Raw genomic sequence first — 13,296 nt, forward strand, 5'->3', positions numbered from 1 at the left:
GGGAGGAAGTGGGAGGGGAGCTGCTGCGTTGTAAATTTTGGTCAATGACATGAGACAAAGTATATGTGAACTGCTGTATGAAAAGTGAATTTACTGTGTAAATCTTCACCCAAATCCTAATTAAAAAAAAAACAAAAAAAAACCACATTTGCTATTTTAAGCCTTGAGAGGATCCCTCCTTAGAGATTCCAATTTATTTTTCCTATCATGGAATCACAGAATTAGTTGTTGTTGTTGTTGTTTTCCCCCTTAAATCTTCTAGATGAGTCTAACGTGTAACTAGGATGGAGAACAAGTTGTTTGTAACTTTTATATGCCCAATCCTGCATCTATTTTCCTAAAACTATATTATATATATATTTTATTGAAATCAAGTTCAAATAAATTTATGAACTATAAACTCACTGAAAAATTAAAACATATTACTCCATTAGTAGAACTCCACTAAGATATAAAAATATTCTATGTAAGATATTAATATAGCAAAGTGTTCATTTTTGAAGTTTATTCACTTAATTCCTCTTTTTTAATGAAATTAATATTTTGAATACAGCATTTACAGTCAACACTCTCTAGGACTTAACAGTATTCAAAATAATTTTAACAAATAACTTTTTTTAAAGGGATAAATTTGCTGTTAGTACATTTCACTGTAATCTTCATTTGAAATTGTAATCATGTCGGCTACTTACTTGGATAGATGGGTTTCAATCCAATTAAATGCTCTTGCTGTAGGGGAAAAAAAAAAAAAAAAACATAACACATTTGCTATTTAATAAACCAAAAACTCCAAACCCACTGCCATTGAGTAGACTCTGACCCACAGAAATCCCCATTGTGTTTCCCAAGCTGTAAATCTTTATGGAAGTAGATCACCCCATCTTCCTTCTGTGGAGCAGCTAGTGGGTCTGAACCACTGACCTTCTGGTTAGCAGCCAAATGCCTTATCCACTATGCCACCTTTTGCTATTCTATGGAGGACCCCAAAGGTGATACTCAAAGCACTGAATTACCATAACTGCTAGGCGCTGGGCCAAACCAACCTGAGGCCAGCTATAAGCAATTGGGAAATCCAGCCATACATGTATGCACCAGCTGCATATAGCCCTGGGGCCAATAGTCCCACCTGTTCAGATTAGTGTCATCCCATCACAGGACCTCAGTCTGTTGTGAGGGATGGTGGATGCTGCAGTGGTAGAGATTGCTATAGGAATGGGCCCTTGCCACCACACTACGCTGCCCACAGGGACCTCTCAGTTTAGTGATCCCTCAACTGACTATGGCTGCCAACTCTGGTGAATGCATTTAATTGTCCAGATAGGAGACTAGGTAATGAGGATAAAGTGAAAACAAGACAGACACATCCTACCCTTATGTTGCTGTTGTTAGGTGCCATTGAGTTGATTCTGACTCACAGTGACCCCCTTCTGGAGCAGAACTGCCCCATAGCATTTTCTTGGCCGTACTCTTTACAGGAGCAGATTGCCAGGTCTTTCTCCCATGGAGCTGCCGGGTGGGTTCAAACTGCCAGCCTTTCAGTTAGCAGCTGAGAGCTTAACTACTGAGTCACCAAGGTATATGTAGTATCTATAATGTATTGTAACCATAGTAATCATTTCACATGTGTTATCTCATTGAATTGTCATTTAATCATTACCCAATCCTTTTACAGGCAAGGAGACTGAGGCTCAGGGAAATACGTAACTTACCCAACATCACACAGTTAATAAGAGGTGAAACTCACCCGACCTCAAAGACTGCTGGTGTCAGCCTGTGCTGTAGAGCTGTTTGGGGCTCCCTAGAGGACAGACTGTTCTCAGCCTGAACCTCTCATTTCTTCTCCAGGTGACAGTCTGACCTATGAGATCAGGAACAGGAAGAGTGAGAAGGAAGAGGAAGCCATGGATGAATGGATTGAGGTGATGGAGAAAGTACTGCCTCTCTCCCTCATTGCCACCAAAGGAGGCATTGAGTCTCTCATTTCCCTTTGCTCCACTCTTATTGAAGAACAAAAGAAAAAGACACAAAGTAGGTTCTGGGAGCACCTGGGAAAAGCTTTGTGGGGGTGGGTGGATGCTGTCTCAGGGAGAAAGTCACACACTGGGGTGTGAGGGGTCTCTCCAACCTTCCTCTGTAACAAAAGCTTTACCTGAGATGGTTGAGTAGTGAGAGGGTAGTTCTGACCTGTACCTCAGGGACAAAGGTAGAGGTGATGTGCATATAGGTCCCTGTGAGTATTCCCTGGAGCTGTGGCCTCATTGGAGTTCTGGGGAACAAGGCTAGAAGACAAGGAATGCTAGAGTTTGTAGCTAAAACCTGAGGAACATTCTTTATTCACTCCCAACCCAGAGGTAGCACCAAGGAGTTTGGTGATGTTCAGCAAGACATTCTTCCAGAACCCTGGAGACTGTTGCTACTTGAGAGTCGGTCAACAGCATGGCTGAACTTTGGACCTTCTCTCCTATCAGCCCGAGGAAGGATCTGAGATTATCCAACTCCCACAATTTGCAGGAGAGAAAACTGAGAAAGTTTCCCTACACATAGGTTTTCTAGCTTCTCAGTCTTACTCAAGAGCATGTGCTTTGGAGTCAGATAGACCTGAGTTTGAATCCTGTCTCTGCCAATTTCTGGCTGTGTGACTTTAGGAAAATTACTTCATCTCTCTGAACCTCAGTTTCCTCATATGTAAAATGAGGAAGACACTGTCTACCTGTAGCATTGTGGGGAGGCTTCGACAGTGTGAGTCATCAAGCACCATCCTTGTAACATCCTCAGAACATGCTCAGGGCTTAATAAGCACTAGCTAATCTAATGTTAGTGTTTTACCATTCTGGTTCTCATTGGCCAGGTTAATTATCAGTTATGAAAAGTGAATTAGTGGGTCAGGAGAGAGGCAGGGAAAGGTAGATGAGAAAGAGACAATCTCTTCTACAATCTTTGCCGTATTATGTCTTATAATATAGTTACCTGTAACATAGTTATTTGACTTATTTCCTTGTGAGATTATAAATTCCTGGAGCGCACAGGCTGTAACACAGTCATTTCTTTTTAAGAATTAGTTATTGAGCACTTACTAGGTACCTGGTACTGTACCTAGCAAGAATCCAGGATCCAGTTAAGTGCTATGAAGTCGATGATATGATTATTCCCATTTTTCAGATGAGGAAACTGAGGCACTGAGAGGTTAGGAGACTTGTCCAAGGCAAGTGGGAAGGATGAGATTAAGCCCAGGTTACCTGATTTGAGAGTCCAACTCCTTAACTGCTAGGAAATATGGCTTCCCTGATAATAATAGTTAGATGCTAGCTTGACTTCAATGGCACTTAATTTCCATATTTCCTTTGGCTCCTCATCCAAAGTTACTCGCTATATTTTCTGCCAGTGATGTCTGTTGAATGGGCAAATGAATGGGTACTCCAAGGCTAGCATTCCACCAGCCACACATAGTAGGTCTGTTGTTGTTGTGTTATGTGCTGTCGAGTCAGACCCGACTCATAGCAACCCCTCCTTGGGCTTCCAAGGGAGTATCACTACGAAAGTAGATTGCCCCATCTTTCTTCCGAGGAGTGGCTGGTGGGTTTGAACTGCCAGCCTTCTGGTTAGCAGTCAAGTGCCTTAGGCACTAAGCTACCAGAGCTCCTCATAGTAGGTCTAAGGGGATACAAATATGAGCAAGATCCAGCCCTTGAGGAGCTAAGTGTTATGAATGGACTTGAGCACAGCACACACATTCTGTGTCTATGTGCATATTCTTAGGTAGAGAATCCACGCTTTTTTCAGATTATCAAAGGAGTTCAGAAGCCCCAAAATGGAAAAAAAGACTAATTTTAAAAAAATAAATGAGTAACATGCAAACAGTTATAGGACCCGGTGATAAATTCTCTACAAACACAGTCCAATGGTAACAGAAAAAGCAAATGAAGCTTCCTGGGTTTTTTGGAATGTTAAGTGTCAGGTGGGCTTCCAGAGTTTAGATATTGGAAACAGGGATCCAAACATAGATGTTGAGGCTAGGAAGTGGCATGATCAGAAAAGTAACTACTCCAGGGGAATATGGTAAATCAGGAGGATGTTGAATTGAAGCAAACTAGATTGATTAGTCCCAGGCCCCTCCAGACCCTGTGGTTCTGTGGAGCTGGCAAAACTTGAGAGGTAGACTCTAGCATACTGTGGGCCTGGCAGAGATCTCTTCTGACACCACTTCCCTGTCCTCAGCACAGCCTCAGCTCCTTATTCTTGCCAAATCCCTAAGACAGTTGGATGGGAATTTTGGCCAGGCAGGGTCTGGAGAATCAGTATAATCCTTGAGTTCCATGGGAGCTTCTTGCTTTTGTTTTCTCCACCCTTCCCAGCATCCAAACATACTTTCTGGCAAGGCTGGCGCAACAAGAGCCCACAAAAATCTCCACCAGAACCTCAGCCACTGAGCCCAGAGCAAATGCTCCAGGACAAGCAAACCACCTACACAAATGTCTCCGAGGTGAAAGACATGCTGCAGGAGCTCCTGGACTCCACCATGTTCAACAAGGGGGAGGTCAGGGCCATTAGGTACATGTCTGCTGTGGTGGAAAACCTCAACAAGGCTTTGATACTCCAGCATAAGGAGAACAGGACCCTAGAGACCAAATATAGATACATGAAAATAGAGATGACCAAAGAGCTCAGCAGCCAGAGGCTGTATTTCCAAAAGTCTATCAAAATCCTTGAGAATAAGAGGGATGCCCTTCTGAAACAGGTAGAAATCCTAGGGGAAAAGTACCATGACCTCCTACTGGTTAAGCATGCCTTAGAGTTCCAACTGAAGAAGGCGCAGAGTGCTAGAGGTCAAGCAGAAGACTCGGTCAAGACTTTTGTTGACTCCCCAGGTCCCCCAGAGAAAGAGACTCTTCCAAAGAAAGAAATTGTTACGGAGCTCCCAACAAGAATCTTGGTCTCTCAACAGGAGTCCAAGAAGGAGGAGCAATTGTTTTTACCACATTCTCCAAGTCCCATGGCCAGGGCCTGGGACAGTGATGATACATCTTCAGTATATCAGCCACTGTCCACCATGGCTACACATTCAAGGATTGCAGATATGTACTGCAGTGAGGACATTGAAAGCCTTCTACCTGCACTGCCACCCTCAGTGGATTACAAGTTTCCTAAGACAGGGGAAAGACTGGTGGCAGAAAGCCCAGGCCACAAAGATGAAGACCAGGAGGATCTCTTCCAGGAAGAAGCCCAGGAGAAGGGAGAACTCCAAGTTAAGTTCCATTTTAGGAAGCAGCACTCCCCAGAGAACTCTGGGAAGGCATCTTCAAAGAATGAGGAGGGGCACTGGGAGGAGGAACACTGGCAGAGGCGGAGGCAGCAGTGGCTGGAGGAGGAGGAAATGTGGCTGCAGCGGCAGAAGAAATGGGCTCTGCTGGAACAGGAGCACCAAGAGAAGCTGCGGCAGTGGGAGATGGAGGAGATGGTGAGGGAGCAGCAGCAGAGATTTGTCCAGCCAGAAAAGGAGCAAGGGAGCCCAAGAAGGGAGCCAGAGCAGCCAAGAGAGGACACAGAAAGGATGATCTTCATGCCCATCAGTCGATGGAGGGAACTGCAGACGCCAGAGCCTCCTCCAAGCCGGGTCCAATCTGCTTGCCAAGGCAGGAGGTCATACTTGCCCAGGTCCCCTAGTATCCAGCAATCTGCCACAGGAAGCCAGAGGATCATGAGTTCAGCAGAGCCTGCCCCGAAACCACGGACACCCCGGGTTCCCACAAAACCCAAGAAATCAGCCTCCTTTCCTGTTACTGGGACAGTCACTCGAAAAGTGACCCGGCCCTCTTTGCAGATATCTTTGGTAGTTCGTAAGGAGAAGGTGTACCGGATGGACATAGAGGCCCAGAGGAAGAACCTAGAGCTCCTGAGCAAAGGGGCTGAGTTGGGGCTGCCCCATTACTTGCACAGCAAGGCCTTGGAGCTCACCACCACCACCATGGAGCTGCATTCACTCAGGCTGCAGTACCTATGCCATAAGTACATCATCTACAGACACTTTCAGACACTCCGGTAGGTCGGGCTCACCCACCACCAACCAGGCACCCACCTACACCCACTGCAATGTGCAGACAGAGCCAGAACCCAACAGGAGAGAAGATCACAGGGCAAGGGAGAACGGGGAGAATGGCCCCAGGCCTGGACAAGGTCTCCCTGAGGGAGGGAACTGGCAAAGGATACCTAGCATCAGGGCCTTGAGCAACCCTTGAAGGTATGGGAGGTAGTACACTTATACATTGGTCTCCCTATAGTGAACTTTTCCTCTAAGCCCACTTCCCTATTCCTTTTTCTGTTCCTATCACCCTGTCCATAACCTAACATGCACTCCCCATTTTGCTTTACTTTCTCTTCCTCAAGACTCCTCATCTAATCCTACCTCCTGCTTCCCTCCTCCTTATTTTCCCCAGCTCTCGCCTATTTCTGTTTCTCTTATTGCTCCCAGGAATTACAAAAAAACAGAGTCATCCCTGATTAATTGATTTGGGAGGTTGGAGGAGACCTTTCCACCCAGTAATAACTTATTCTCACTTCCCAGACAAGAAGTGATCAACCATATACAAGTCATGCAAATAACTGGTATTACCTACAAGGCCCAGCGCCTCTATGTCTTCCTGGAAAACATAGACCATCTACAGAACCTTAGACTGCAGACCTGGACAGACAAACAAAAGAACCTAGAAGAGAAGCGCCGAGAGTGTCTGAGCAGCATGGTGACCATGTTCCCCAAGGTGGGCCTCCTGTCCTGTGACTTCTCAGTGTCAGCAAAGGAAGCACAGCCAGTTGGGATGGAACTAGTGGGGATCTGAGGGTGTGACTTTGGCTGAGGCAGGTGGGAAAAAAGGGCACAGGTTAAAGCCTCTGAACCATAGGTGAAGGCAGAGGGTGACCAGAGTATAAGAAGGACAACTTTCTCCAATCCTGAGAGAGAGGAATCCTTCAAAAAGCTATGGAAGAAAAGACCCTCCTTGAGGGATTGGGATAGCTGGGTCCTTCAGTGTTTTCTTCTGGAATTCCCCTGTGGTTATGTCTGCCTTGCTCCTGGCTTGCTCTCCAGACTTAGTGCATGGCTGTCATCTTGGGACCAACCTTCACCCTCATGCTGGTGACTCACTTTCCTTCTCTCTTGAGTCAGCTCCCCTGAATTCTCGATTCCAGATCTCTTATTTCTTCCTTTACTCCCTCTTTCTAGTGTGGCACCTCTTCCACTCACTTTCTGACACAGACTACATGAGAAGTAAAATCACTGAGACACCTTGGTTGTCTGAAATGTCTTTTAGTGTAGTGCCTAAGGCATTTGACTGCTAACCAGAAGGCTGGCAGTTCAAATCCACCAGCCACGCCTCAGAAGGAAGGTTGGACAATCTACTTCCATAGTGATACTGCCTCAGAAACCCAAGGAGGGGTCGTTAGGAGTGGGATATGACTCTACAGCAGTGGGTTTGGTTTTGTTTTGGAATCCTCACTCTTGAGTTTGTGTGGGTATGGGAAGCCTAGAATAATTTTCCCTCACAATTTTGAAGGCACTGCTCATTGCCTTCTAGGTTCTGGTGCTGCTGTTGCTGTCCAAAATGTCCAAATGTCCAAAATTATTCTGAGTCCTGATCCTTTAGGTTTGACCTATTTTATTCTCTGGAAGTTGGCAAAATCCTCTTTGTCTCCAGTATTCCATAATTTTATGATGATGTGCCTGATGTGGGCCTATTTTCATCTATTTTCTTGGGTGCTTAATCAGTCCTTTCAGTTTGGAAACTTTCTTTGGTCCTGCATTATCTTCTTGAATTATACATTAGATCATTGGTTCTCAAAGGGTGGTCTGCTGACCTCTGGGGTTTCCTTAGGCCCTTTCAGGGGCTCCATCAGATCAAAACTATTTTCATGAAATTAAGATTTTAGTTGTTCTTTTCACTGAGTTGATATTTGCACTGATGGTGCAAAAGCAGTAGATAAAACTGGTGGCACCTTAGCATAAATCAAAGCAGTAGCCATCAATCTGTACTACTGGTCATTGTATTATTATTATTATGTACCACAAATTCATGACTTAAAAGAAAAAAAAAAAAAAAGCAGTTTCACTTAGGAATGTCAAAAGTTTTTCTTAAGAATATTAGATGATCCTTGTTGTTGTTGTTGCTATGTGCCATCGAGTCAGCCCTGACTCATAGCGACCCCTCCTTGGGTTTCCGAGGCAGTATCACTACGGAAGTAGGATTGCCCAACCTTCCTTCCGAGGAGTGGCTGGTGGGTTTGAACCGCCAGCCTTCTGGTTAGCAGTCAAGTAGTGACTGGTATACCATCCGATCTGCAGCCTATACGACTATGAGACCAGAAGAACTAGATGGTGCCTGGCTACCATTGTCAACCACTTGGAAGGGGATCTATGTAGGAGATCCTTGATAGAGAGGGAGAACAATGTGGAACAAAACTCAAAATCATTTGGAGGAAAGAAAGAGAGGGACCAGGTTTGCTGTTCTGATAGAGCCTGGTGGAACCACTGAGACTCTGGCCCCTAGCTGCCCTTCAGGTCTGGAATTGAACCCACACCTGTGGTTTCCAGCTAAACAAAAGACATGCATATGAGTTGAACATTTACCCAAGGTAGATACACTCCATGGAGAGAACAATCATGGAAGAAAGAAGGGCTGCTTATGCACAGGGAAACAGATCAGGGGGCAGAAGTGCATGGAGGGATAGACACAGTGAAGAGGTGACTGTCGGGAGGAAGTGGGAAGGGAGCTGTTGCATTGTGGAATTGTGGTCACTGTCATGAGACAAAGTGTATGTGAACTGCTGTATGGAAAGTGAATTTGTTCTGTAAATTTCCACCCAAATCACAATAAAAATTTTTTTTAAAAAAAGAATATTAGATGAAACACTAGAAATGCTTACTCTCAACCCTGAGCACACTTCTTTTTTAACATACTATGTGATAACTTAAAAAGTAAACAACAAACTGGCAGCACTATTTGTTATCAATGATAAAATCTGAGCTATCAAATTATTGATTTTTAAATATTTAAATAACCAACCTTGTATTCCCAAAATAAACCCCACTTGGTCATGATAACACAACATCTCAAAAATCTGTGGGTTGCAACTAAAGCAGGGCTTAAAGGAAAACTTATAGTATTGAATGTTTATATTAGAAAAAAAGAAAGATCTCCAATCAATTATCTGTCTAATTTGACAAACTAGAAAAGGAAGAGCAAATTAAGTACAAATTAAGCACAAAATAAGCAGAAGGAAGGAAATAATAAAGAGAAGAGCAAAAATTAATGAAATAGAAAACAAATCATAGAGAACCTCTAATTAAGTCTTTGAGAAGGTCAATACAATGGTTAAACCTCTAGTTAGACTTACCAGGAAAAAAGATGACACGAATTACCAATATCAAGAGTGAGAGCATTATCACTACAGATCCTGCAGATTTATCTGTTGTTAGATTTCATTTGCTAAATTTTTGTTTAAAACTTTTGCATCTATTACATGAATTATATTGGTCTGTAGTTTTTTGTTTTTTCCTTGTCATGTCTTTGCCTGGTTTTGCTATGAGGATAATACTGTCCTCATAGAATGAGATACATTTCTTCTTCTTATATTTTCTGGAAGAATTTGTGTAAAAAATATTAAGTCTTACTTAAATGTGTAGTTTAATTTACCTTAAATGTTTGGTAGAATTTGAGTTTGGAGTTTCCTTTGTGGGAAAGTTTTCAACTGCAAATTAAACTCTTTACTAGATACGGAGATACTCAGGTTATCTGGTACTTCTTGTGTTTACTTTGGTAGTTTGTCTTTCAGAGAGTTGCTTTAATTTCATCTCAATTTGTTGGCATAAAGTTCTTTATAACACTCCTTTATGCGGCCTTTTAATAACTGCAGGATCTGTAGTGATATTCCTTCTCTCACTCTTGATATTGGTAATTCGTGTCATCTTTTTTCCTGATAAACCTAACTAGAGGTTTAACCATTGTATTGATCTTCTCAGAGACTTAATTAGAGGTCCTATTGATCTTTCTCTATGATTTGTTTTCTATTTCATTAATTTTTGCTCTTATCTTTATTATAATTTCCTTCCTTCTGCTTATTTTGTGCTTAATTTGCTCTTCCTTTTCTAGTTTCTCAAATTAGAAAGATAGATAATTGATTGGAGATCTTTCTTTTTTTCTGATATAAGCATTCAATGCTATAAATTTTCCTTTAAGCTGTTCTTTAGTTGCAACCCACAGATTTTTGAGATGTTGTGTTTTAATTTTTATTCAGTTCAAAATACTTTTTAATTTCCCTTATGACTTTTTGTTTGATGGGTTACTTAGAAGTGTGTTGATTAATTTACAAATATTTGGGGGATTTTCTAGACATCTTTCTTATTGATTTCTAGTTTAATTCCATTGTAGCCAGAGAACAGGCACTGATTTCAATCATTTAAAATTTATTAAAAGTTAGTTTTTGGTCTAACGTATGGTCTTTGTTGGTATACATTCAATGTGTAATTGAAAACAATGTATATTTTGCTATTGCTGGGTGACACGTTTTATAAATATCAATTAGTTCTAGTTGGTTGATAGTTGTGTTCAAGTCTTCTATGTGATTTTCTGACTACTTGTTCTATCAAGTATTGAGAAAGATGTAGAAATCTCAAACTATAATGTATTTCTCTACTTTCAATTTTATAAGTTTGAGTCCATGTACTTTGAAGCTCTGTAATTAGGTGCATATATTTAAGATTATTATGTACTCTTGAAAAAACGCACTTTAATTATTATGAAATAACGCTTTTATCCATGGTTATAGTCCTTATTCCTAAATCTATGGTGTCTGATACTGATAAAGTCATTCCCGTTTTCTTCTGATTCCAGTATTTGCATGGACATCTTTTTCCATTCTTTTTCTTTTAACTTCTTCATGTCTTTATATGTGAGTCTTTAATAGACATCATATATGGACACAAGGAAGAGGTAACTATCAGGAGGAAGTGAGAGGGGAGCTGTTGCATTGGGGTAAATAGTAGTCAATGTCATGAGACAAAGTATATATGAACTGTTGTATGGAAAGTGAATTTGCTCTATAAATTTTCACACAAATCACAATTAAAAAAAAAATCTGCAATAAATATTTAAGGGGTTAGGGGTTCTGGGAAAAAAAAATAGACATCATATAGTTGGTTCTTGCTTTTTATATAATCTGACAATCTCTGCCTTATATTTGGAGGGTTTAGATCATTTACATTTGATATGATTATCAATTTTGTTGTGTTTAAAGCTACCATCTTTGTTTACATTTGTCCCACCTGTTCTTTAATCATTCCTCTTTTTCTGACTTTTGGATTTTTTTTTAATTTAAATGTATTTTATTGAAATATAATTTATGTACAGTGAAATACACAAAACTAAACTGACAATGTATTTCAATGTATTTTTTTTTTTGCAGTGTTCCCACCCCTCCTCTCCCACCCCTAGCAACCTCCATATATAAACCTTTCCTTGACCCTCCACAACAACAAACTAATACTATATTTGTCCTTCTGTGATTGACTATTTCACTCAGCATAATGTCCTCCAACTTCATCCATATTATGCGGTGTTTTGCAGACTCTACGTTATTCTTTAGTGCTGCATAGCATTCCATTATGTGTATGTACCATAGTTTGGTCATACACTCTTCAGCTGATGGGCACGTAGGTTGTTTCCATCTTTTTGCTATTGTAAATAGTGCTGTGATGAACATGAGTGTGCATATATCTGTTCCTATCCTAGCTCTCACCTCTCTAGGATATATACCTAGTAATGGGATTGCCGGGTCAAATGGTATCTCCAATTCCAGATTTCTCAGGAATCTCCAGACTGCTTGCCACAGTGGTTGTATCACTTCGCAGTCCCACCAGCAGTGTATGAGAGTCCCAATCTCTCCACATCCCCACCAGCAATTGTTATTTTCTGTCTCATTAAACCTTTCCATCAGTGCTGGGGTGAGATGGTATCTCATTGTTGTTTTGATTTGCATCTCTCTGATGGCCAATCATTGTGAGCATTTCTTCATGTATTAGCTGGCCACCTGAATATCCTCCTTGGTGAAGTGTCTAATCATGTCTTCTGCCCATTTTTCTTTCTTTCTGCTTCTTTTTTTTATTATTATTGTGATTTGGGTGAAAATTTACAGAGCAAATTCACTTTTCATACAGCAATTCACATACACTCTGTCTCATGACATTGACTGCAATTCACCACAATGCAACAGCTCCCCTCCCATTTCCTCTCAATAGTTACCTCTTAACTGTGTCCATCCCTCCATGCACTCCCGCCCCCTGTGCATAAGCAGCCCTTCTTTCTCCCATGATTGGTCTCTCCAAGGAGTGTATCTACCTCAGGTAAATGTTCAACTCATATGTCTGTCTTTTGTTTGGCTGGAAGCCACAGGTGTGGGTTCAGTTCCAGACCTGAAGGACAGCTAGGGGCCATAGTCTCAGTGGTTCCACCAGGCTTTATCAGACCAGGAAACCTGGTCCCCCTTCCCTTTTTTTGTTTCTCCAAATGATTTTGAGTTGTGTTCCACATTGTTCTCCCTCTCTATTCAGGATCTCCTACATAGATCCCCTTCCAAGTGGTTGACAGTGGCAGCCGGGAACCATCTAGTTCTTCTGGTCTCATAGTCGTATAGGCTGTCGATCGCATGATGTACCAGTTGCTAGGGATAATTGTTTCCATGACCTTTTGGTTTTCTTCATTCTTCTTTGCTCTGGATGAGGAGAGACCCATCATTGCATTTAGATGGCAGCTTGCAAGCTTTTAAGATCCTAGTTGCTACTTGCCAAAGTAGGAGGTGGAACAATGTTTTGTATAGTATGTTGTGCCAGTTGAGCTTGATGTCCCCTGTGACTATGGTCCTGAGCCCACAGGTTCAACTACTTGGTCCCCCTGGGTAGCTGGCTGTGACCAAGCAGTGACTACAACCTTGCCCCTTGTCAGCTCTACTATACACCCGGGAATTCAGATCATACACATAAATTTATAGGACTATTGTCTGCCAGCCCTATACGTGTTCTTGTGTACACTCCTCACTTCATAGACATACCTGCTAGTTCAGCCTGTCTACCCATCTATCCACCCATATACTGTTTCCCTTCAATGACAATGCAGTACTGTATGTGCAAAAGGGTTCATCTTTGTTGTCTGTACTTCCCATGTACCTCTCTACATCTTTCTCTTCCTCAATGCCACCATATTGATCACTCACATTTGGTACATTGCCCTTCTCTTCACCCAAATCAATACTTATCTC

General features: G+C 41.9%; 1 protein-coding gene across 1 annotated transcript in view; it reads left to right on the top strand.

Annotated features, from left to right (window-relative positions):
- The window catches only part of FAM186B (family with sequence similarity 186 member B), a 45,537-nt gene that overhangs the window by 5,098 nt on the left and 27,143 nt on the right, over positions 1–13,296 (top strand). Inside the window, exons 3-5 of the mRNA XM_007937948.1 lie at positions 1,846–2,028; positions 4,353–6,036; positions 6,560–6,752. Coding sequence (XP_007936139.1) covers positions 1,846–2,028; positions 4,353–6,036; positions 6,560–6,752 — 2,060 coding nt within the window. The remainder of the gene's footprint in view (positions 1–1,845; positions 2,029–4,352; positions 6,037–6,559; positions 6,753–13,296) is intronic.

This window comes from Orycteropus afer, unplaced genomic scaffold (genome assembly GCF_000298275.1).
Source record: "Orycteropus afer afer isolate SDZICR_OR568_19922 unplaced genomic scaffold, OryAfe1.0 scaffold00045, whole genome shotgun sequence".
Classification (NCBI taxonomy): Eukaryota; Metazoa; Chordata; class Mammalia; order Tubulidentata; family Orycteropodidae; genus Orycteropus; species Orycteropus afer.